The 25,177-nt window shown below is 39.1% G+C and overlaps 1 protein-coding gene across 2 annotated transcripts in view; it reads right to left on the bottom strand.

Annotated features, from left to right (window-relative positions):
• Positions 1–25,177, bottom strand: part of LOC128698894 (UNC-79 domain-containing protein) — a gene marked incomplete at its 5' end in the record, with an annotated part of 146,159 nt that overhangs the window by 24,749 nt on the left and 96,233 nt on the right. For both annotated transcript variants that reach the window (XM_070080511.1, XM_070080512.1), the window contains 5 exon segments: positions 1,694–1,902; positions 3,381–3,538; positions 19,694–19,842; positions 21,308–21,486; positions 22,149–22,263. In XM_070080511.1, coding sequence (XP_069936612.1) covers positions 1,694–1,902; positions 3,381–3,538; positions 19,694–19,842; positions 21,308–21,486; positions 22,149–22,263 — 810 coding nt within the window.

Genomic DNA, 25,177 nt, shown 5'->3' with positions numbered 1-25,177 from the left:
ACATAATTCTTGAATTTACACATTCATATTCTCTTTTCTCCTTCCATAACTGATCATTTAACATTACTGCTACCCCTTCCTTTGCTCTAACTCTCTCAGATACTCCAGATTTAATCCCATTTATTTCCCCCCACTGAAACTCTCCTACCCCCTTCAGCTTTGTTTCGCTTAGAGCCAGGACATCCAACTTCTTTTCATTCATAACATCAGCAATCATCTGTTTCTTGTCATCCGCACTACATCCACGCACATTTAAGCATCCCAGTTTTATAAAGTTTTTCTTCTTCTCTTTTTTAGTAAATGTATACAGGAGAAGGGGTTACTAGCCCATTGCTCCCGGCATTTTAGTCGCCTCATACGACACGCATGGCTTACGGAGGAAAGATTCTTTTCCACTTCCCCATGGACAATAGAAGAAATAAAAAAGAACAAGAGCTATTTAGAAAAAGGAGAAAAACCTAGATGTATGTATATATATATATGCATGTGCGTGTCTGTGAAGTGTGACCAAAGTGTAAGTAGGAGTAGCAAGATATCCCTGTTATCTAGCGTGTTTATGAGACAGAAAAAGAAACCAGCAATCCTACCATCATGCAAAACAGTTACAGGTTTTTGTTTCACAGTCATCTGGCAGGACGGTAGTACTTCCCTGGGTGGTTGCTGTCTACCAACCTACTACCTGTTGATGAGGGTATCAAATGATTTAGATAAAGAAAAATTGAATATCAAATTGGGGAGGAGGAGTATGGAAGAAGTGAATGTTTTCAGATATGTACTTGGGAGTTGACATGTCGGCGGATGGATTTATGAAGGAGGAGGTTAATCATAGAATTGATGAGGGAAAAAAGGTGAGTGGTGCGTTGAGGTATATGTGGAGACAAAAAACGTTATTTATGGAGACAAAGAAGGGAATGTATGAAAGTATAGTAGTACCAACACTCTTATATGGGTGTGAAGCTTGGGGTGTGGATGCAGCAGCGAGGAGGCGGTTGGAGGTAGTGGAGATGTCCTGTCTAAGGGCAATGTGTGGTGTAAATATTATGCAGAAAATTCGGAGTGTGGAAATTAGAAGGTGTGGAGTTAATAAAAGTATTAGTCAGAGAGCTGAAGAGGGGTTGTTGAGGTGGTTTGGTCATTTAGAGAGAATGGATCAAAGTAGAATGACATGGAGAGCATTTAAATCTGTAGGGGAAGGAAGGCGGGGTAGGGGTCATCCTCAAAAAGGTTGGAAGGAAAGGGTGAGGGAGGTTTTGTGGGCGAGGGGCTTGGACTTCCAGCAGGCGTGCATGAGCGTGTTCGATAGGAGTGAATGGAGACGAATGGTATTTGGGACCTGACGATCTGTTGCAGTGTGAGCAGGGTAATATTTAGTGAAGGGATTCAGGGAAACCAGTTATTTTTATATAGCCAGACTTGAGTCCTGGAAATGGGAAGTACAATGCCTGCACTCTAAAGGAGGGGTTTTGGGATATTAGCAGATTGGACTGATATGTTGTGTAATCTTTATACGTATATGCTTCTAAACTGTTGTGTTCTGAACACCTCTGCAAAAACAGTGATTATGTGTGAGTGAGGTGAAAGTGTTGAATGATGATGAAAGTATTTTTTTGGGGGGGATTTTCTTTCTTTTTGGGTCACCCTGCCTCAGTGGGAGACGGCCGACTTGTTAAAAAAAAAAAAAAATTGTAATTACCTGTTGTTCAAGACACCAACAGAGAGCACGGAGACCAGCATCAGGTAAGGTAGTGAGGTAGAGGGAGGCTCGTTGAGCTACTGCCACATTAATGTCATCTAGTGAGGCGATGAGGAAGCAGAATGCATGTGCAATAGCTGCCTGGAGTCCTGGACACTGGCGAACAGCAGATACCCCTAAAAACCTACCAATGACCACCACTTTTTCCACTGAAAATATAAATGTTTGTATATAAATAACTATGAAAAACACAATGTAGATTTGAACTAAGGATTGAATATCAATGTTATAAATTAATGGAGAAGTGCTAAAACAATAAACACCATGAAGAGCTTGGGAAATAGGAAGAGGAAGTAATAATTCTTGATCCAAGGAAAAAGAGGGTAGCTACAATTCTTTGGATCAAGAGCCCTTCATTTATATCAAGACACCCCACCCTCCCTCCCATGAAGGAAAGATTAAATAGAATATCAAGATGGAGGTGAAAAAAATGGATGACCAAAAAAACTTAAGAATTTAAAATAGGATCATTTATATAATGTACCAAGGTCAAGAATAAAATATGGAAAGAAAACACTTTCACATGAGAAATTATGCCTATGTCAAATAAAATAGAGGTTACTGAAAAGGGTGGTGCATGGGTCGTGGAGACAGCATCTGAGTCTGGTGCCAGGGAATCAACAATTTGTTTAATATGAGACAATAAGATGAAGATAAAAGCTTGTGCAATAAGTAATCCTCAGTGTGACACAGTGAATAGAATAGGGAATACTGAATCCTATTACATCTAGAAAAGACTGAGAACACTAAGTGTGAATTAAGAAGAAAACAAAGAAAGGTGTTCCACTTCATGTCCTTATCATCTGGGGAAAAAGCTGTCATACTATTAAACAGAGTGTGAGGAAGATGAAAAGCCTGAAATTAGGAGTACATATAGTTCTCGATAGATTAACCAGTATATAAAGTGATCAGTAGGTTACATAACATGAAATTCAGCTGGGAAAAGTGCCTCTGGTAACCATTCTGCAACAGAAGTTCCTATGTGATCATGTAAAAATTATTTCTGAGGGTGGTTAAACCTGAAGTGTTTAATACTGAAGAAACAGCATTACACTGAAAGAAAATGCCATCCAGAACTTACATCAGCAAGTAATCCATTAGATGATTTTTAGTAAAAGCCCAAGCTTATTTATTGCTCAAAGAATCCTCGTGCTTTAAAAAGTCGAGACAAAAGCACGCTACCTATTACTTGGGAATCTAACCCCACAGCATGAATGACTGAGGCCTTCCTCACTGAGTGATTCAAGTGTCATTTTATTCCTGAAATCAGGATTAACATGACTATGAATAATCTTTCAAGCAAGGTTCTTCTCCTCCTCCTCCTTCTCCATGATAATTGTCGTAATCATCCTCAACCCTTGCAGGCTGTGAAGCTAGGTGTGAAAGTTGCTCTTTACCACCAAATACAGCATCCTTGTTACAACTAGTGGATCAAGGGTGGAGCAGGAACTCAGTGTAGCAATGGATGGCCACAAACACAGCGGTGTGCCAGAGCTCTGGCATAAATTCAACACAGGTTTTTCTCTGTAATTAAAAATTTTGGAATTTCAACATAGTGTAAATACCCACCAGTTCTTAAGCCTCCTTCATTAAAGTATAACATCAGTTAACATTTCATATTACATACCTGCTTGAAAGCGAACTTTCCAATCTTGATGATTAAAGTGATTTTCACAAAGTTTCCAGAATATGTCAGCACCACAGGGAAGTGTGACAAAGTGAAGCAGTAGAGACACACAGACCTCAGCAACGTGCGACCACTCAGCCTCAATGAGCGACCACATTCTAAATAAACAAATAATACAGTCAGACATACATACACTTCGTAAGGCCAAAAAAACAATTACGTGATCCAAATTAATTTTTTACATAAACTATGGTTGCTCATTGTACACAAGGCAATATTACATGATAAGGAAAAAGAAAAAATCAACCTTGCTCAAGAAATCTAGTTATAGCACTAAATTTGATGTAAAACAGCTACAGTATGTGTTGTGAATATGTTGACCTTTACCTTTAGAAAGCTGGAAATGAACATAGATAAGAGTAAGGTGATGAGAGTATCAAATGATTTAGATAAAGAAAAACTGAATATCACATTGGAGAAAGGGAGTATGGAAGAAGTGAATGTTTTCAGATATTTAGGAGTTGGCTTGTCAGCAGATGGATTTATGAAGGATGAGGTTAATCATAGAATTGATGAAGGAAAAAAGGTGAGTGGTGCACTGAGGTATCTGTGGAGACAAAAAAACGTTATCCATAGAGGCAAAGAAGGGAATGTATGAGAGTATAGTGATACCAACGCTCTTATATAGGTGTGAAGCTTGGGTTGTAAATGCTGCAGCGAGGAGGCAGCTGGAGAAAATGGAGATGTCATGGCTAAGGGCAATGTGTGGTGTAAATGTTATGCAGAGAATTCATAGTGTGGAAATTAAGAGGTGTGGAGTTGCTAAACATATTAGTCAAAAGGCTGAAGAGGGGCTGCTGAGGTGGCTTGGTCATTTTGAGAGAATGGAACAAAGTAGAATGACTTGGAGAGCATATAACTTGGAAGGGAAAGGAAGGTGGGGTAGGGGTCATCCTTGAAAAGGTCGGAGGGAGGAGGTAAAGCTTTTGTGAGTGAGGGGCTTGGACTTCCAGCAAGCATGCATGAGTGTGTTAGATAGGAGTGAATGGAGATGAATGATTTTAGGGACTTGACAAGCTGTTGGAGTATGAGCAGGGTAATACAGGTCGGCCATCATTAATCTGGCAATCAGTAATCCAGTTCCATCAGTAATCCGGCACTAATTTTGGCTAGCATAATTTCAAATTTCTGGGGTCAACACACCAACCTTCCACTACCGTTTGGTGGCACTATTTGCTGCATAAGCCATTCCAATTGTTATAACTTGCTCACTTTTAACCCTAGGCATGGTTCCAAAGAATAAAAGAAATGTTTCTCATTGTGTAAAGCACATATACCGTACAATGTCCATAAAAGATAAAGTGGTTTTGATGCTACTGTCGGTAGCCATGAGCTCAGCTACCCTCAGATAAGCTGTGACCAATAAATTCGAGCCTAGATATGAGTGAATAGGTCTGTGTGGTAAGTGTGCACTATATATAAAAAATCCTGTAGCAAGCAGTGTATAATGAAAAAAAAACCATACTTGGAGTTTACCTGGAGAGGGTTTCGGGGGTCAATGCTCCCCGTGGCTTGGTCTGAGACCAGGCCTGACAGTGGATCAGGATCTGATCAACCAGGCTGTTACTACTGGCCACATGCAAACTGACGTATGAACCACAGCCCGGTTGGTCAGGTACTGACTTTAGGTGCCTGCTCAGTGCCTTCTTAAAGACTGCCAGGGGTCTATTGGTAATCCCCCTTATGTAGGCTGGGAGGCAGCTGAACAGTTTTGGACCCTGAACACTTACTGTGTTGTCTCTCCATGTACTCGTTGCACCCCTGCTTTTCATTGGGGGAACGTTGTATCTCCTGCCAAGTCTTTTGCTTTCATAGGGAGTGATTTTCGTGTGCAGGTTTGGTACAGGTTTGGTACCAATCCCTCTAAGACTTTCCAAGTGTATATTATCATGTATCTCTCTCGCCTGTGTTCCAGGGAATACAGATCAAGAACCTTCAACCATTCCCAGTAATTTAGGTGCCTTATTATGCTTATATGTGCCGTGAAAGTTCTTAGTACACTCTCCAGGTCTGTAATGTCATCAGCCTTGAAGGGGGCAGTATTCCAGCCTAGAAAGCATAAGCGATTTGAAGAGAATCATCATGGGCTTGGCATCCCTAGTTTTGAAGGTTCTCATTAACCATCCTACCATTTTCCTAGCAGATGAGGTAGATACATCGTTGTGGTCTTTGAAGGCAAGGTACTCTGAAATTATCACTCCCACGTCCTTCATATTACATTTCCGCTCTACTGTATGATTAGAATTTGTCATATACCCTGATACATTTTTAATTTCCTCAACTAACGCATGGATAAGTGTTCTTTGCTGGTTATCCTGGCGTCGGTGTGACTCTCAGTAGAGACAAAAGTAATCTGAAGACGTCACAGCGTCCTACACCATCACTGCCCCTAGCATATAAAGGAAAAGCTGACCTAGTACTTTTGCTTCCTTGCCACTTCCTCCACGAAGCAAAGCAGAATGCTTGAATCTTGCTGTCTTAAGCATAGACAACAATGTACACTATCTTTACCATGGTAATAAAGTGGGAGCAGGATTTTCCTTAATTGTCCTGCTAAGGTAAGAGATGGCCTGTCTTTTATTAAAATACACTTTGCAATACTGGACTTTGCAAGGAGCGTCGGTCGCTTGACCACGTCGCATACTCGTACTGCATCTGGGATCAATTACTTGCTGTAGCAGTAAACAAGATGCTTGCCCCTTCTGAGAGGGCTGGGCCCCTCAGGGCTGAAAGGGGCTGAAAGGGGCTGAAAGGGGCTGAAAGGGGCTGAAAGGGGCTGAAGGGGCTGATACCCCCCTCCTGGAGAAAATTTCTCCACACTTTGTGAGGAAATTTCCTCCAGGAGGGTATCAGCCCCTTTCAGCCCCTTTCAGCCCTGAGGGACCCAGCCCTCTCAGAAGGGGCAAGCATCTTGTTTACTGCTACAGCAAGTAATTGATCCCAGATGCAGTACGAGTATGCGACGTGGTCAAGCGACCGACGCTCCTTGCAAAAGTCCAGTGTTGCAAAGTGTATTTTAATAAAAGACAGTCCATCTCTTACCTTAGCAGGACAATTAAGGAAAATCCTGCTCCCACTTTATTACCATGGCAAAGATAGTGGACATTGTTGTCTATGCTTAAGACAGCAAGATTCAAGCATTCTGCTTTGCTTCATGGAGGAAGTGGCAAGGAAGCAAAAGTACTAGGTGAGCTTTTCCTTTATGCCCTAGGGGCAGTGACGGTGTATGAGGCTGTGGCGTCTTCAGATTACTTTTGTCTCTACTGAGAGTCACACTGACACCAGGATAACCAACAAAGAACACTGATCCATGCGTTAGTGTAAACAAAGTGTCTCACAAAACACAATAAACACTTACAGAGAAGTGTGATCAGTTTCTTTAGTGATAAGATTGTGAACAATAAAGACAAATCTTGTGGAACATAGTGTACCAGTGTGCGTATTCCTAGAATATGGAAGACGTGGTCATCCAAGGACACTTTAGCTTCTATTAAGTCACCGATACCTGTCGAAGGTGTGAAGAACACCATAGCTCACGCTACAAGAGCAAGGTGGGTTACTTATTTCTTGTAGTACGGGGGACTGCACAGATCTTGTCTCGCAAGGAGTTTGTAATCAACCTATAGTCAGCAGTGAGGTGCGGACTTTCGAGTCCACACAAGTACGTAAGTCAGCCATCAGTGAATGAAATATGCTGACATAACACCCCCTAGGGGTAATTTAATCTTACATAATATAATTCATTTCAGCCCATTAAGAAGTGATCTTCGACAGCTTCTCAAGACCTCGTCTGCAGGGGCGGCTGTGCAGGCAATGAGCTGTCTTTCCAAGCTAGGAATTTTTATTGACCTAAGAAAAGCGTTTGACACAGTAGACCATGGCATCCTACTCCACAAACTTGACCACTATGGTATAAGAGGCCATGCGCTTGCATATTATAAATTCTACCTTTCTAATAGGTATCAGTATGTCACCATTAAAGACACAGCCTCATCAATACAGCCATTTGATACTGGAGTTCCGCAGGGAAGTGTCCTTGGACCCCTACTCTTCCTCATTTACATCAACGATCTTCCAAACATATCCAAACACCTGAAACCCATTCTCTTTGCTGATGACACGACTTATGTCATCTCCCACCCTAATCTTGCCACCCTCAACACCATTGTTAACGAGGAGCTGCTCAAAATATCGACTTGGATGACAGCCAATAAACTTACACTTAACACTGGCAAAACCTACTATATTATGTTTGGTAGCAGAGCAGGTGTTGCGCAACTTAACATTAAGATCAACAACACTCTAATTGCCAGACATAATGAGGGCAAATTCCTTGGCCTATACCTCGACAACAACCTAAATTTCAGCACCCATATCCAACACATAACAAAAAAAGTATCCAAAACGGTGGGGATCCTCTCCAAGATACGATACTACGTGCTGCAAACTGCACTTCTCACACTATACCATTCACTTATTTATCCATACCTCACCTATGCTATCTGTGCTTGGGGTTCAACTGCTGCAACACACCTAAAGCCAATAATAACCCAACAAAAAGCCACAGTAAGAATAATCACTAAATCCCATTCCTGGCAACACACCCCCCCACTCTTCATAGATCTAAACTTACTCCCTGATCAGAACATCCACACTTACTACTGTGCAATCTATATCTACAGGACCTTAAATTCCAATATTAACCTTGACCTAAAATGCTTTCTTGATAGTTGTGACAGGATCCACAGGCATAACACCAGACACAAACATCTCTATGACATTCCCAGTGTTCGACTAAACCTTTACAAAAATTCAATGTATTTCAAAGGACCTAAAATCTGGAACACCCTACCTGAAAACTCTAGAACTGCAGACACATTCATCACTTTCAAAACTACAGTTAGAAGACATCTTATCACCCTGATCCACCCCGACAACTAACTACATGATAACCACCTGGTGGTTCACAATTACACTCACTCACCCACTGACTATAAACCCAGAAATACTAATCTTAATCTTAAAATAATAAATCCTAACTAGACATAAGTTTGCCTATGATACTGCAATATAGACACTTTGTATTGTGCCAAAACAAAAGCATTCACATTGCTAAACTCACAAATTATGATGTACAGTAAGGCCCCGCTTTACGGCGTTTCACCTTACGGCGTTCCGCTAATACGGCGATGTCAAATTATGACCAAAATTTGCTATATGGCAAGCGGTGTTTTAAATACGGCGCCTCCCACCGTCTATTATGTCAGGAAACTTTCCAAAATTTAAAGTGTTTTAAAGTTACTGCATATTTTATATGTACTCTGATAATTATACTTATGTGTACCTGTACTTAAATATACTTACACACTGTGCTGGTGTGCAGGTACACATTAAAATCGCTAAGTCTCTCTCTACTCATGATGCCAATACTACGTAATAATAATCACTCTTGGGCACACTAAATGTCTTATTTTACATCAATATAGGCATTTTCATTAATCCATCTATGATATTTTCCTCAAAATTATATATGAAACCCATTACATAGCATATAAACATGATACATACACTCAGAATAAAAACTGATGTAAATATGAGATTTGTTTACAAAGCAGCTGTGTAGGTAGTGTCGGAAGAATTACGTTTTCTCTAGTCAAACACTGGGGGGTAACTGTAGAAAAATATTGTTTTCGTATGCCTTTACTCTATGTATAGCAATTCACGACCCTTGTGGGTTTAGTGCTTTTTATAATATATAATAATAATAATAATAATAATAATAATAATAATAATAATAATAATTATTATTATAAATATTAATAATAATAATAATATTATTATTATTATTATTATTATTATTAATATTAATAATAATATTATTATTATTATTATTATTAATAATATTAATAATAATAATTTTTTTTTTTTTTTTATCACACCGGCCGATTCCCACCAAGGCAGGGTGGCCCGAAAAAGAAAAACTTTCACCATCATTCACTCCATCACTGTCTTGCCAGAAGGGTGCTTTACACTACAGTTTTTAAACTGCAACATTAACACCCCTCCTTCAGAGTGCAGGCACTGTACTTCCCATCTCCAGGACTCAAGTCCGGCCTGCCGGTTTCCCTGAATCCCTTCATAAATGTTACTTTGCTCACACTCCAACAGCACGTCAAGTATTAAAAACCATTTGTCTCCATTCACTCCTATCAAACACGCTCAAGCATGCCTGCTGGAAGTCCAAGCCCCTCGCACACAAAACCTCCTTTACCCCCTCCCTCCAACCCTTCCTAGGCCGACCCCTACCCCGCCTTCCTTCCACTACAGACTGATACACTCTTGAAGTCATTCTGTTTCGCTCCATTCTCTCTACATGTCCGAACCACCTCAACAACCCTTCCTCAGCCCTCTGGACAACAGTTTTGGTAATCCCGCACCTCCTCCTAACTTCCAAACTACGAATTCTCTGCATTATATTCACACCACACATTGCCCTCAGACATGACATCTCCACTGCCTCCAGCCTTCTCCTCGCTGCAACATTCATCACCCACGCTTCACACCCATATAAGAGCGTTGGTAAAACTATACTCTCATACATTCCCCTCTTTGCCTCCAAGGACAAAGTTCTTTGTCTCCACAGACTCCTAAGTGCACCACTCACTCTTTTTCCCTCATCAATTCTATGATTCACCTCATCTTTCATAGACCCATCCGCTGACACGTCCACTCCCAAATATCTGAATACGTTCACCTCCTCCATACTCTCTCCCTCCAATCTGATATTCAATCTTTCATCACCTAATCTTTTTGTTATCCTCATAACCTTACTCTTTCCTGTATTCACCTTTAATTTTCTTCTTTTGCACACCCTACCAAATTCATCCACCAATCTCTGCAACTTCTCTTCAGAATCTCCCAAGAGCACAGTGTCATCAGCAAAGAGCAGCTGTGACAACTCCCACTTTGTGTGTGATTCTTTATCTTTTAACTCCACGCCTCTTGCCAAGACCCTCGCATTTACTTCTCTTACAACCCCATCTATAAATATATTAAACAACCACGGTGACCTCACACATCCTTGTCTAAGGCCTACTTTTACTGGGAAAAAATTTCCCTCTTTCCTACATACTCTAACTTGAGCCTCACTATCCTCGTAAAAACTCTTCACTGCTTTCAGTAACCTACCTCCTACACCATACACTTGCAACATCTGCCACATTGCCCCCCTATCCACCCTGTCATACGCCTTTTCCAAATCCATAAATGCCACAAAGACCTCTTTAGCCTTATCTAAATACTGTTCACTTATATGTTTCACTGTAAACACCTGGTCCACACACCCCCTACCTTTCCTAAAGCCTCCTTGTTCATCTGCTATCCTATTCTCCGTCTTACTCTTAATTCTTTCAATTATAACTCTACCATACACTTTACCAGGTACACTCAACAGACTTATCCCCCTATAATTTTTGCACTCTCTTTTATCCCCTTTGCCTTTATACAAAGGAACTATGCATGCTCTCTGCCAATCCCTAGGTACCTTACCCTCTTCCATACATTTATTAAACAATTGCACCAACCACTCCAAAACTATATCCCCACCTGCTTTTAACATTTCTATCTTTATCCCATCAATCCCGGCTGCCTTACCCCCTTTCATTTTACCTACTGCCTCACGAACTTCCCCCACACTCACAACTGGCTCTTCCTCACTCCTACAAGATGTTATTCCTCCTTGCCCTATACACGAAATCACAGCTTCCCTATCTTCATCAACATTTAACAATTCCTCAAAATATTCCTTCCATCTTCCCAATACCTCTAACTCTCCATTTAATAACTCTCCTCTCCTATTTTTAACTGACAAATCCATTTGTTCTCTAGGCTTTCTTAACTTGTTAATCTCACTCCAAAACTTTTTCTTATTTTCAACAAAATTTGTTGATAACATCTCACCCACTCTCTCATTTGCTCTCTTTTTACATTGCTTCACCACTCTCTTAACCTCTCTCTTTTTCTCCATATACTCTTCCCTCCTTGCATCACTTCTACTTTGTAAAAACTTCTCATATGCTAACTTTTTCTCCCTTACTACTCTCTTTACATCATCATTCCACCAATCGCTCCTCTTCCCTCCTGCACCCACTTTCCTGTAACCACAAACTTCTGCTGAACACTCTAACACTACATTTTTAAACCTACCCCATACCTCTTCGACCCCATTGCCTATGCTCTCATTAGCCCATCTATCCTCCAATAGCTGTTTATATCTTACCCTAACTGCCTCCTCTTTTAGTTTATAAACCTTCACCTCTCTCTTCCCTGATGCTTCTATTCTCCTTGTATCCCATCTACCTTTTACTCTCAGTGTAGCTACAACTAGAAAGTGATCTGATATATCTGTGGCCCCTCTATAAACATGTACATCCTGAAGTCTACTCAACAGTCTTTTATCTACCAATACATAATCCAACAAACTACTGTCATTTCGCCCTACATCATATCGTGTATACTTATTTATCCTCTTTTTCTTAAAATATGTATTACCTATAACTAAACCCCTTTCTATACAAAGTTCAATCAAAGGGCTCCCATTATCATTTACACCTGGCACCCCAAACTTACCTACCACACCCTCTCTAAAAGTTTCTCCTACTTTAGCATTCAAGTCCCCTACCACAATTACTCTCTCACTTGGTTCAAAGGCTCCTATACATTCACTTAACATCTCCCAAAATCTCTCTCTCTCCTCTGCATTCCTCTCTTCTCCAGGTGCATACAGGGAAACCGGTTATTTTCATATAGTCGGACTTGAGTCCTGGAAATGGGAAGTACAATGCCTGCACTTTAAAGGAGGGGTTTGGGATATTGGCAGTTTGGAGGGATATGTTGTGTATCTTTATACGTATATGCTTCTAAACTGTTGTATTCTGAGCACCTCTGCAAAAACAGTGATAATGTGCGAGTGTGGTGAAAGTGTTGAATGATGATGAAACTATTTTCTTTTTGGGGATTTTCTTTCTTTTTTGGGTCACCCTGCCTCGGTGGGAGACGGCCGACTTGTTGAAAAAAAAAAAAATAATAATAATATTATTATCTTCATTCACTCTAAAAATGGTGTGTTGCTGTTTGTTTATTCTGAACTAACTTGTACAACTTGTACACAATGTAAGAGTATTTGTATCGTGAGATAATTATTATTAAAATAAAAAAATATTGAGGTAAATGTTTTACAAACTCTTACAAATTGACGTGAATGAACTAAAAGTAGACACTTATTAATACACATTTCGCCTGACCAAGTGATCGTCCACTACCTGTTCAGTTTGTGTTCTTACATTGTCTCAACTCTGTATCTCGTTCTCTCTCTCGTTTACTCTTTCGTTAACTCAACCTACTCACCATACAAAACATCCATACTTATTATTGCACTTATTACATACATAGAACACTTAACTCTGATGTTAACCCTCCCCTCAAACATCTCCTTGCCAACCTCAACAGAACACATGACCATAATACAAGGCACAGATCACTCTTTGATGTTCCCCGTGTCCATCTCACGCTATGCAAAAACTCAATGCACATAAAAGGCCCTAAATCTGGAATTCATTACCTGTAAATATAAAAGAAACACTACCTGTTTATAAATTCAAGTCTCTTCTCAAAGTTCACTTACTCACTCAAAACCAAATAAATACTGAATAACTGAACCATATAAATTGTATATCCTAAATGTTACTCACAATTATAACACACAATTATATCACACAAATGTTAAACCTAACTTTGTTATATTTTTTTTTTTTTTAAATACACTACCTGAATGAACAGCAATGCATGCAACCATATAACCTGTCTTTGTAATACTCATTTGTATTTTATAGTTATCTGTTTACAATAATGTCTTATCACTGATTTCATCTTTGCTTAGTTAATCTTAAGTTAATTTTAAGCCAGCCCGTAATGCTATGCATAGTATAAGTGGCTTTGGCATGCTGCTCTTATCTGTATTTTTTTGTACCTCTGTATGTATGCTAAAATTTATAAATAAATAAATAAATAAAAAAAACTAGTTGGCTCTCATTGGCGATGGCGTCTAAGGTTAGCTGTAATAAAAAGAGAAGTCGTAAGCCTCTTGCTTTAAGTGCCAAGTTAGAGGATGAAGGTGTGCCATTTTGATTTTATTCAATAAACACCCTGCCACTCACCTCTCACACATTAATATTAATATTTTAAGGTAAGTAATAAGTGTACTCTGTGTGTATCTTACCTTTTATTGTGTTTTTAATGCCTATTTCTATTGCTAACTTAATATAAGTTAGTGTAAACTTGTTGTCTGGCATTTATTGCATATTTTATATGCTCTGATAATAATACTTGTGGAGCCGGGTGGAGGGACAACATTACGTTTTCTCTGTTCAGCCATCAGAGAAAACGTGTATGAATCTGCGTTTGGCCCAGCCACTCCCCCACTCCGCTTTTGTTTACAATTTTCGGCATGAATTATTCATTACTTCTACCTTCGTTTATGATGGCATCTAAAGGTAGTTGTTAGAAATGATTAAATTCAGTGAACAAGGCATGTTGATGTTAATAATATGGCTCTGGGCCACACTGTAGGTAGCCGGTAGGTGTAGCCCAGGCTACACCTACCGGCTACCTACACTGACTTTATACAAATAAATACTACTCACCTCTCTTCCTATATTAAGACTACACATATTTTAAGGTAAATAATGAGTGTACTGTATGTGCATTTTACCTCTCTGGGATGTTTTAAATATCGTATATTAAGTATGAGACGGGGAGCCAGGGCTACCTACACCTGGGCTACCTGCACCTGACTTCCTACAAATAAGTACTACTCGCCTCTCTCCCTACATTAAGATTACAAATACTTTAAGATAAGTAATGAACTTACTGTGACTGTAATTTACTTTGTGAGTTTTTAATGCCTAGTTCTATTACTAACTTAATATAATTTAGAGTAAACTTGTTGTCTGGCATTTTTTTTTTTTTTATCACATTGGCCGATTCCCACCAAGGCAGGGTGGCCCGAAAAAGAAAAAACTTTCACCATCATTCACTCCATCGCTGTCTTGCCAGAAGGGTGCTTTACACTACAGTTTTTAAACTGCAACATTAACACCCCTCCTTCAGAGTGCAGGCACTGTACTTCCCATCTCCAGGACTCAAGTCCGGCCTGCCGGTTTCCCTGAACCCCTTCATAAATGTTACTTTGCTCACACTCCAACAGCACGTCAAGTATTAAAAACCATTTGTCTCCATTCACTCCTATCAAACACGCTCACGCATGCATGCTGGAAGTCCAAGCCCCTCGAACACAAAACCTCCTTTACCCCCTCCCTCCAACCTTTCCTAGGCCGACCCCTACCCCGCCTTCCTTCCACTACAGACTGATACACTCTTGAAGTCACTCTGTTTCGCTCCATTCTCTCTACATGTCCGAACCACCTCAACAACCCTTCCTCAGCCCTCTGGACAACAGTTTTGGTAATCACGCACCTCTTCCTAACTTCCAAACTACGAATTCTCTGCATTATATTCACACCACACATTGCCCTCAGACATGACATCTCCACTGCCTCCAGCCTTCTCCTCGCTGCAACATTCATCACCCATGCTTCACACCCATATAAGAGCGTTGGTAAAACTATACTCTCATACATTCCCCTCTTTGCCTCCAAGGACAAAGTTCTTTGTCTCCACAGACTCCTAAGTGCACCACTCACCCTTTTCCCCTCATCAATTCTATGATTCACCTCATCTTCCATAGACCCATCTGCTGACACGTCCACTCCCAAATATCTGAATACATTCACCTCCTCCATACTCTCTCCCTCCAATCTGATATCCAATCTTTCATCACCTAATCTTTTTGTTATCCTCATAACCTTACTCTTTCCTGTATTCACTTTTAATTTTCTTCTTTTGCACACCCTACCAAATTCATCCACCAATCTCTGCAACTTCTCTTCAGAATCTCCCAAGAGCACAGTGTCATCAGCAAAGAGCAACTGTGACAACTCCCACTTTATGTGTGATTCTTTATCTTTTAACTCCACGCCTCTTGCCAAGACCCTCGCATTTACTTCTCTTACAACCCCATCTATAAATATATTAAACAACCACGGTGACATCACACAGCCTTGTCTAAGGCCTACTTTTACTGGGAAATAATTTCCCTCTTTCCTACATACTCTAACTTGAGCCTCACTATCCTCATAAAAACTCTTCACTGCTTCCAGTAACCTACCTCCTACACGATACACCTGCAACATCTGCCACATTGCCCCCCTATCCACCCTGTCATATGCCTTTTCCAAATCCATAAATGCCACAAAGACCTCTTTAGCCTTATGTAAATACTGTTCACTTATATGTTTCACTGTAAACACCTGGTCCACACACCCCCTACCTTTCCTAAAGCCTCCTTGTTCATCTGCTATCCTATTCTCCGTCTTACTCTTAATTCTTTCAATAATAACTCTACCATACACTTTACCAGGTATACTCAACAGACTTATCCCCCCTATAATTTTTGCACTCTCTTTTGTCCCCTTTGCCTTTATACAAAGGAACTATGCATGCTCTCTGCCAATCCCTAGGTACCTTACCCTCTTCCATACATTTATTAAATAATTCCACCAACCACTCCAAAACTATATCCCCACCTGCTTTTAACATTTCTATCTTTATCCCATCAATCCCGGCTGCCTTACCCCCTTTCATTTTACCTACTGCCTCACGAACTTCCCCCACACTCACAACTGGCTCTTCCTCACTCCTACAAGATGTTATTCCTCCTTGCCCTATACACGAAATCACAGCTTCCCTATCTTCATCAACATTTAACAATTCCTCAAAATATTCCCTTCATCTTCCCAATACCTCTAACTCTCCATTTAATAACTCTCCTCTCCTATTTTTAACTGACAAATCCATTTGTTCTCTAGGCTTCCTTAACTTGTTAATCTCACTCCAAAACTTTTTCTTATTTTCAACAAAATTTGTTGATAACATCTCACCCACTCTCTCATTTGCTCTCTTTTTACATTGCTTCACCACTCTCTTAACCTCTCTCTTTTTCTCCATATACTCTTCCCTCCTTGCATCACTTCTACTTTGTAAAAACTTCTCATATGCTAACTTTTTCTCCCTTACTACTCTCTTTACATCATCATTCCACCAATCGCTCCTCTTCCCTCCCGCACCCACTTTCCTGTAACCACAAACTTCTGCTGAACACTCTAACACTACATTTTTAAACTTACCCCATACCTCTTCGACCCCATTGCCTATGCTCTCATTAGCCCATCTATCCTCCAATAGCTGTTTATATCTTACCCTAACTGCCTCCTCTTTTAGTTTATAAACCTTCACCTCTCTCTTCCCTGATGACAGCCAATAAACTTACGCTTAACACTGACAAAACTTACTATATTATGTTTGGTAGCAGAGCAGGAGATGCACAAATTAACATTAAGATTGACAACACTCTAATTACCAGAAATAATGGGGGAAAATTCCTAGGCTTATACCTTGACAACAACCTGAATTTCAGCACCCATATCCAGCATATAGCCAAAAAAGTATCCAAAACGGTTGGGATCCTCTCCAAGATATACGATACTACTTGCCGCAAAATGCCCTTCTCACACTATACCACTCACTTATTTATCCATACCTCACCTATGCTATTTGTGCTTGGGGATCAACTGCAGCAACACATCTAAAGCCAATAATAACCCAACAAAAAGCTGCAGTAAGAATAATCACTAAATCCCATCCCTGGCAGCACACCCCCCCACTCTTCAAAGATCTAAACTTACTCCCAGTTCAGTACATCCACACTTACTACTGTGCAATCTATATCTACAGGGCCTTAAACTCGAATATCAACCTTGACCTAAAACGCTTTCTTGATAGTTGTGACAGAACCCACAGGCATAACACCAGACACAAACATCTCTACGACATTCCCCGTGTCCGACTAAACCTTTACAAAAATTCAACGTATGTCAAAGGCCCTAAAATCTGGAATACCCTACCTGAGAACTCTAGAACTGCAGACACATTCATCACCTTCAAAACTACCATTAGAAAACATCTTATCTCCCTGATACACCCCGTCAACTAACTACACGAATACCACCTGGTGGTTCACACTTACACTCGCTCACTCATTTGACCATAAACAGAAATATTAATCTCAGTCTTAAAATAATGAATCCTGTGATACTCCAATACTGAAACTATATACTGTGCCAAAACAAAAGCATTCACATTGCTAAACTCAAACTAGTATTTAGTCACTTAGCCATAATACCAACTTACCTCATAATTTGTAATATTTTACAATTAAGAATAAAACTAAGTATGCCCGAAATGCCTAGCCATGCTAAGCGTTCTAGTGGTACACTCTGTAATCACAATTTTACTACATGTAAACCAAACAATAACCAAATTTCTGTAAACTCAGCATTGTAATCCTTATAGAGAATAAACTTTGAATTTGAATTTGAATTTGAATTTGATGCTTCTATTCTCCTTGTATCCCATCTACCTTTTACTCTCAGTGTAGCTACAACTAGAAAGTGATCTGATACATCTGTGGCCCCTCTATAAACATGTACATCCTGAACTCTACTCAACAGTCTTTTATCTACCAATACATAATCCAACAAACTACTGTTATTTTGCCCTACTTCATATCTTGTATACTTATTTATCCTCTTTTACTTAAAATATGTATTACCTATAACTAGACCCCTTTCTATACAAAGTTCAATCAAAAGGCTCCCATTATCATTTACACCTGGCACCCCAAACTTACCTACCACACCCTCTCTAAAAGTTTCTCCTACTTTAGCATTCAGGTCCCCTACCACAATTACTCTCTCACTTGGTTCAAAGGCTCCTATACATTCACTTAACATCTCCCAAAATCTCTCTCTCTCCTCTGCATTTCTCTCTTCTCCAGGTGCATACACGCTTATTATGACCCACTTTTCGCATCCAACCTTTACTTTAATCCACATAATTCTTGAATTTACACATTCATATTCTCTTTTCTCCTTCCATAACTGATCCTTCAACATTACTGCTACCCCTTCCTTTGCTCTAACTCTCTCAGATACTCCAGATTTAATCCCATTTATTTCTCCCCACCGAAACTCCCCTACCCCCATCAGCTTTGTTTCGCTTAGGGCCAGGACATCCAACTTCTTTTCATTCATAACATCAGCAATCATCTGTTTCTTGTCATCCGCACTACATCCACGCACATTCAAGCATCCCAGTTTTATAAAGTTTTTCTTCTTCTCTTTTTTAGTAAATGTCTACAGGAGAAGGGGTTACTAGCCCATTGCTCCAGGCATTTTAGTCGCCTCATACGACACGCATGGCTTACGGAGGAAAGATTCTTTTCCACTTCCCCATGGACAATAGAAGAAATAAAGAAGAACAAGAGCTATTTAGAAAAAGGAGAAAAACCTAGATGTATGTATATATATATGCATGTGCGTGTCTGTGAAGTGTGACCAAAGTGTAAGTAGGAGTAGCAAGATATCCCTGTTATCTAGCATGTTTATGAGACAGAAAAAGAAACCAGCAATCCTAACATCATGCAAAACAGTTACAGGTTTCTGTTTCACAGTCATCTGGCAGGACGGTAGTACTTCCCTGGGTGGCTGCTGTCTACCAACCTATATGCATTTATAAATAGAAAAAATGGAGTTCTGCCTTCCGGCGATGTCTGCTTTCTGGCGACAGCCTGGAACCTAACCCGCCGTATAAGTGGGGCCCTAATGTAGTCACTTAGCCTTAATACCATAATCTGTAAGGATTTAATGTTAAGAATTAATCTAAGTCTGCTCGAAATGCCTGGCCAGGCTAGGTGTCCTAGTGGCCCCCTCTGTAATTAGTATTTTATAACATGTAAACCACACAATACCCAAAACCTGTAAACCCCACATTGTAACCCTTATAGAGAATAAACTTGAATTGAATTGAATTGAATTGAATTGAATTAAGTTTTCCCTATATTTAAACTATAAACTTAGCTGGTAAACCATTTCTCAACATATGGTATATTTCACTCTTTTTTTTCTACATAAGGCTCACAGTTATATAATTAAAAAAAAATATTAATAAGCATTTGAAAAGTACCTTAACATAAAAAAAAAAGTAAAAAAAAAAAAAAATAACTACAATATTGCACTTACATTCCAATGGTTTTGTTTTCCTGACACCAAATGAGAAACCCTCGATGATCATTTGCAGCATGAGCCATAGCCTCACCGTGCAGCACCAGGTATTTCAAGCACTCACAGATGTGATACACCACATCACCATCCTCAAATTTTTCAAGTCGCTAGTAAGTGATAAAGAAACAAGCTTTTTGTTAATTTTAAGTCAGTATGTTTGAGAGCAAAAATGACCTAACATTTTCTCATTACCATTACCTGGTTTTATAATTATTATTTTTTTAACACACCAGCTAGCTCTTCTTAATTTCAAGGATATTCCAGAGACAATGAGCCCTGATAAAATACTAAGAAAACTGAACTAATAATGTTAGCAGATTGATTAGTTATGCTTCAAATCCCAATTATAATAAGTCCAAGTAACAAGTAGCAATGTATAAATTATTTGCTGTGCAAGAAACGTATAAAATACCGACAATATGAAAGTTAAGACACATGTGCAACATCTGGGTATCTTTATTGTAGACGTTTCGCCATCCAGTGGCTTTATCAATACAGATTCTAGGACATAATTGGGAGACAGTAGAACTATATATAAAAGATGAGGTAATCAGTCCCTCAGCCTTGGAGTTAGTGTTCACAGCATCGTGGTGGAGGAGAATCTGGAGCAAAGGCAAGAAGACTGGTGGTTATATGGGCGTCAGTGGATAAGGACATGCAGCAGACAAGGGCATAGCCACTGATAGGTGGGATTCCCCAGTGGAAGTAGGTCCTTCCCAAAAAGATGGGTTAGTTGTAGAAGCCATGAAGAAGGTCTTGTAGATGTCCTCTGAACCAAGATTCCATGATGTTGCAGTGTCTGACAAGTTGGTTCAGAGGACATCTACAAGACCTTCTTCACGGCTGCTACAACTAACCCATCTCTTTGGAAAGGACCTACTTCCACTGGGGAATCCCGCCTATCAGTGACTATGCCCTCGTCTGCTGCATGTCCTTATCCACTGACGCCTATATAACCGCCAGTCTTCTTGCCTTTGCTCCAGATTCTCCTCCACCACGATGCTGTGAACACTAACTCCAAGGCTGAGGGACTGATTACCTCATCTTTTGTATATAGTTCTACTGTCTTCCAATTATGTTCTAGAATCTGTATTGATAAAGCCACTGGATGGCGAAACGTCTACAATAAAGATATCCAGATGTTGCACATGTGTCTTAACTTTCAAATTATTTGCTGATGAGGTGGAAGATTTTCAATTCTAAACTTCAACTTACACCCTATATGATAACCACAATGCTTCAAACACCAAATATTATAAGACGTAGAAGAATAAATTACATTATTATGGCTTCAACAATTCACAAATAACTTGCACTTTGGATATGAAACTTCAGACGACATTTTGATCTATCCTAGACCACTATCAAGACAACTGATAATGGTTCAGGATGGAACAAAATGCCATCAAAAACTTCTCCATAGTTGCCAGAATTGAGCCTGAATACCTTCCATCCCCCCCACATGCGCTGTATAATCCTACGAGTTTAGCGCTTCCCTATGATTATAATAATAATAATCCATAGTGGATTATCTGAGAATAGGTATACCTATTCTCAGACTAACCTACTTACAATTAGCAATGTATGAATCACTTGCAGATGAGGTGGAAGTTCTTCAATTCTAAACTTAAACTTGCCCTGAGATGTAACCCAAAAGTTATCACTATCATCATCACTGTGCTGAGTGGTATCAATTGGTTCATCATCTTCTCCCACTACACTGGGCAGAGCTACATTGGCAGTTGCATGTGCTGTAAAACAAAATAAAAATTAATAAATAATAATAAATTACTTGTACAGGAGGGACCCCATATGTAGTGCCCTCTTTTCGGTGTTCCACGTTTTTGTTAGTTTTCAACTGAGGCGCTGTTCATCGTGCTTTTACCACTTTTCCACTGTTTTTGTATAATAGTTGCATAAGGAAAGGGTAACCAGCACCACATTTTAAGATAAGTATTGTATGTACCGTGCATTATCTGATTTTTTATGCTTAGCTGTATTGCCTAAGAGCTGCACAAATGGGGCCCCTCCTGTACTAGAATTGTCCACCAAGAGCCATCATGCCAAAAATTACCCCACACCCACAAAATGACCATGTTTTCTAATGTTCCTCTTATAGGTCTCCTTTTTTTTTACCTCATATGACTCACGAAATCGTAATGACACAATTGCAAACAAACTATGGTATGGGTGGGCCTTGAACTCGCAGCAAGTGAGTCGTTAAACCCCAGGCCAATTTTATGACTCACTTTCCGCGAGTTCAAGCCCCACCTGTACCATGGTTTGTTTACCTCATCTGACTGTAAACCAAATCTGTTTTCTATGCAAACATACCACTGGAACATGTGTACTAATTACATAAATATAAGAATAAAACCAGAAATAGGAATTAATAAAATGTTTCACTTCATACCAACATCTTCCTCAGTTAGTGTTACCGCTCGGGCCACAGCTTTCACCACGTGTTCTTGAGGTATGTTAGGTGCAATATCCAACTCTCCAACAGTCTCAACTGTTGCTGTAACAATCTGAAAACCATTATGGATGAAATGAGTAACTTAAAAGGCAAAAAGTATTTCCATAGCTATGTCATATATGTTCATAGTTTCAATTTACTCTTTTAATAACTGTAGTAAAAAATTTCTTTTTTTTTTTTTAACAAGTCGGCCGTCTCCCACCATGGCAGGGTGACCCAAAAAGAAAGAAAATCCCCAAAAAGAAAATACTTTCATCATCATTCAACATTCAAAATTCTTATATTAAATATATTAGAAAGTAAAAATATAGACTACTGAGTATTCATCCAATTCTCATCCTCATGTACCTCTTGCCTCCACTATTCTTTTATATCCACAAATTGAGCTATGTGTTACAATCCCTTCATTATGACATAGCTGATGTAACAGTCAGAGCTTTTACACAGCATGATCAATGCACTCTGTTGTAACAATGGAGAAATTACAAGAGTTCTTAACTGAATTGTCATTGTACCTAAATGTCTTGTTTCCATATTTATTGTAACACTCACGAGTTATTACCTAGAATAATTGCTATACTTAATTCTTCTAACCCCATGTAATTTCATTAAATTTTTATGGACATTTATGTAATATACCTACTCTACAGCTAGTTTAACCCTCTGACTGTTTCGGCCGTATATATATGTCTTACAAGGTACCGTGTTTGACGTATATATACTCATAAATTCTAGCGGCTTCAAATCAAGCAGGAGAAAGCTGGTAGGCCCACATGTGAGAGAATGGGTCTGTGTGGTCAGTGTGCACCATATAAAAAAAATCCTGGAGTACGCAGTGCATAATGAGAAAAAAAAAAACTCCGACCGTTTTTTTAATTAAAATGCCGACTTTGTGGTCTATTTTCGTATAGTATTTATGGTTGTATTCTCGTTTTCTTGGTCTCATTTGATAGAATGGAAAACATATTTTAGAAATAGAGGTGATTTTGATTGATTTTACTATAAAAAGAACCTGGAAATGGAGCTCAAAGTAGGGGAAATGTTTGATTTTTGCCGATGTTCAAAAGTAAACAAATGATGTCATTGTCCGATAAATGTCCAACTAGCTATTCAAATATGCAGTCATGAATGGGTTGATGTTATTTATACAATTATTACAGTATTGCAGTAGTCTGTGTAACAGTAAATCTTCTACTTTTTGTTTGAATAAAAATTCAAAATAGAAAGCAAGAGTAATATCAGAGGGGCCTGGAGACATGACTGATGAACAAAGAAAATGTTATTTTAGAGCTAGGAATGTCTGCATTGTTCATTGTGGACCTTATTTTGAAATTGTCATATTTTTTAATTTTCGTGAAATTGGCCAAATTGCAAATTTCTGGCCACGTTATTGGGTAGTTGAAATTGGTAAATGGGCAGTTTCTTGTACTTAATTGATAGAAAAAGCAGAGTTCTAACAAAATAGCTATAAGTTTGGTCAACTGGAACAATGGAATTAGCCGAAAATAGGGCTCAAAGTTTGCGAAACCGCTGATTTGTAAATATCGCTGAGGTCGCTAACTTTGCAAGAGCCTAATTCCGTCAGTTTTCCATCAAATTTCGTTTTTTTTTTTTTGCGTCATTACAATCAGGAAAAGATTATCATTTCATAAGAAAAAATAATTTTTTTTTTTTTGAATTTTGCGACACCAGGAGACACCTCAGGATTGGGGGTTGCGACAGTCAAGGGGTTAATGAATGTTTAATCTTAAGTTCACCCAAAATACATTATATAACTATGAGCTTCTCCATGTATTATGTAACAATATATTATGGAAAACTATGTAATAAAATGGAAAATAAACTTGAATTTTCCCTACTTTTCCATAAAAAAAAAGTTTCCCAGCTTGTGTACCTGTTATACCTGTGACAGGTTTTTGAGTTTGTGTACCCTAGCAGCACCACCCTGGGCCAGACCTTACTGCTGATTGCCTGTTTAACCAAGCTGTTGCTTCTGGTGGCTTGTTGGCCCATACAGCCATCACAACCTGGATGACCCAACACTTGGTGGGGATAGAGATCCAGGCTCTTCATGAAAACTTCTACACCTCACCCCAATACATTTGTTAGGGTCCTGTGTAGATTTGGGACTAAGCCCTCAATTATCTTCCATGTACAATATAATATATCAAATATGTTTCTCTTCTCATCACAGAGCACATTCCAAGTACTCTGAGACATTCTCAGTAGTTTAAGTAGTGGTTTACGTGTTCTATGAGGGCATTTTATGATCTCTGTACCTTTTTCAATTTCAATATATCTTCTGCCTTGAATGAGGCCATCAACACTAAACAATATTCTAAATGAGAGGGCACAAGTGATTTGAATAGCATCGCTAGAAGCATTATTCCTTTTGTTTTCAAAGTTCTCATTATCTACTCTGTCATTTTCCTGACCATTGCAGACGAAACAAAAACTTAATCATCGAGTATACAGGATAAAGTGACAAGAAGATTAAAGAACATATTCTCTTTGTTTAACCCTTTCAGGGTCTAGAGGCTAAATTTCAAAGTGTGCACCAGGGTCCAAGAATTTTCAAAAAAAAATTTTTGTTATTTTTTTCTTATGAAATGGTAGAATCTTTTTCAGAAGGTAATAAAACAAAAAGTACGAAATTTGATGGAAAATTGATGAAATTATGCTCTTACAAATTTTGAGGTGTCAGCAATATTTACATATTGGCGATTTTGGCGACCTTGGATCCCATTTTAGGCCAATTACATTATTCCAGTCGACCAAATTCCTAGCTATTTCACTAGTATTACTTCTATTCTATCGACTGAGCACAAGAAATTGCCAAGTAAACTGCTTCAACTACAAAATAAAGTGATCGGAAATTGGTAATTTGGCCAATTTAACACAAAGTTCAAAATATTCCAATTTCAAAATAGGGTCCAGAATAAACAATGCAGACATTCCTGGCACTA

This window comes from Cherax quadricarinatus, unplaced genomic scaffold (assembly GCF_038502225.1).
Source record: "Cherax quadricarinatus isolate ZL_2023a unplaced genomic scaffold, ASM3850222v1 Contig548, whole genome shotgun sequence".
Taxonomy (NCBI): Eukaryota; Metazoa; Arthropoda; class Malacostraca; order Decapoda; family Parastacidae; genus Cherax; species Cherax quadricarinatus.
This window is presented reverse-complemented; position numbering and strand designations above follow the sequence as displayed.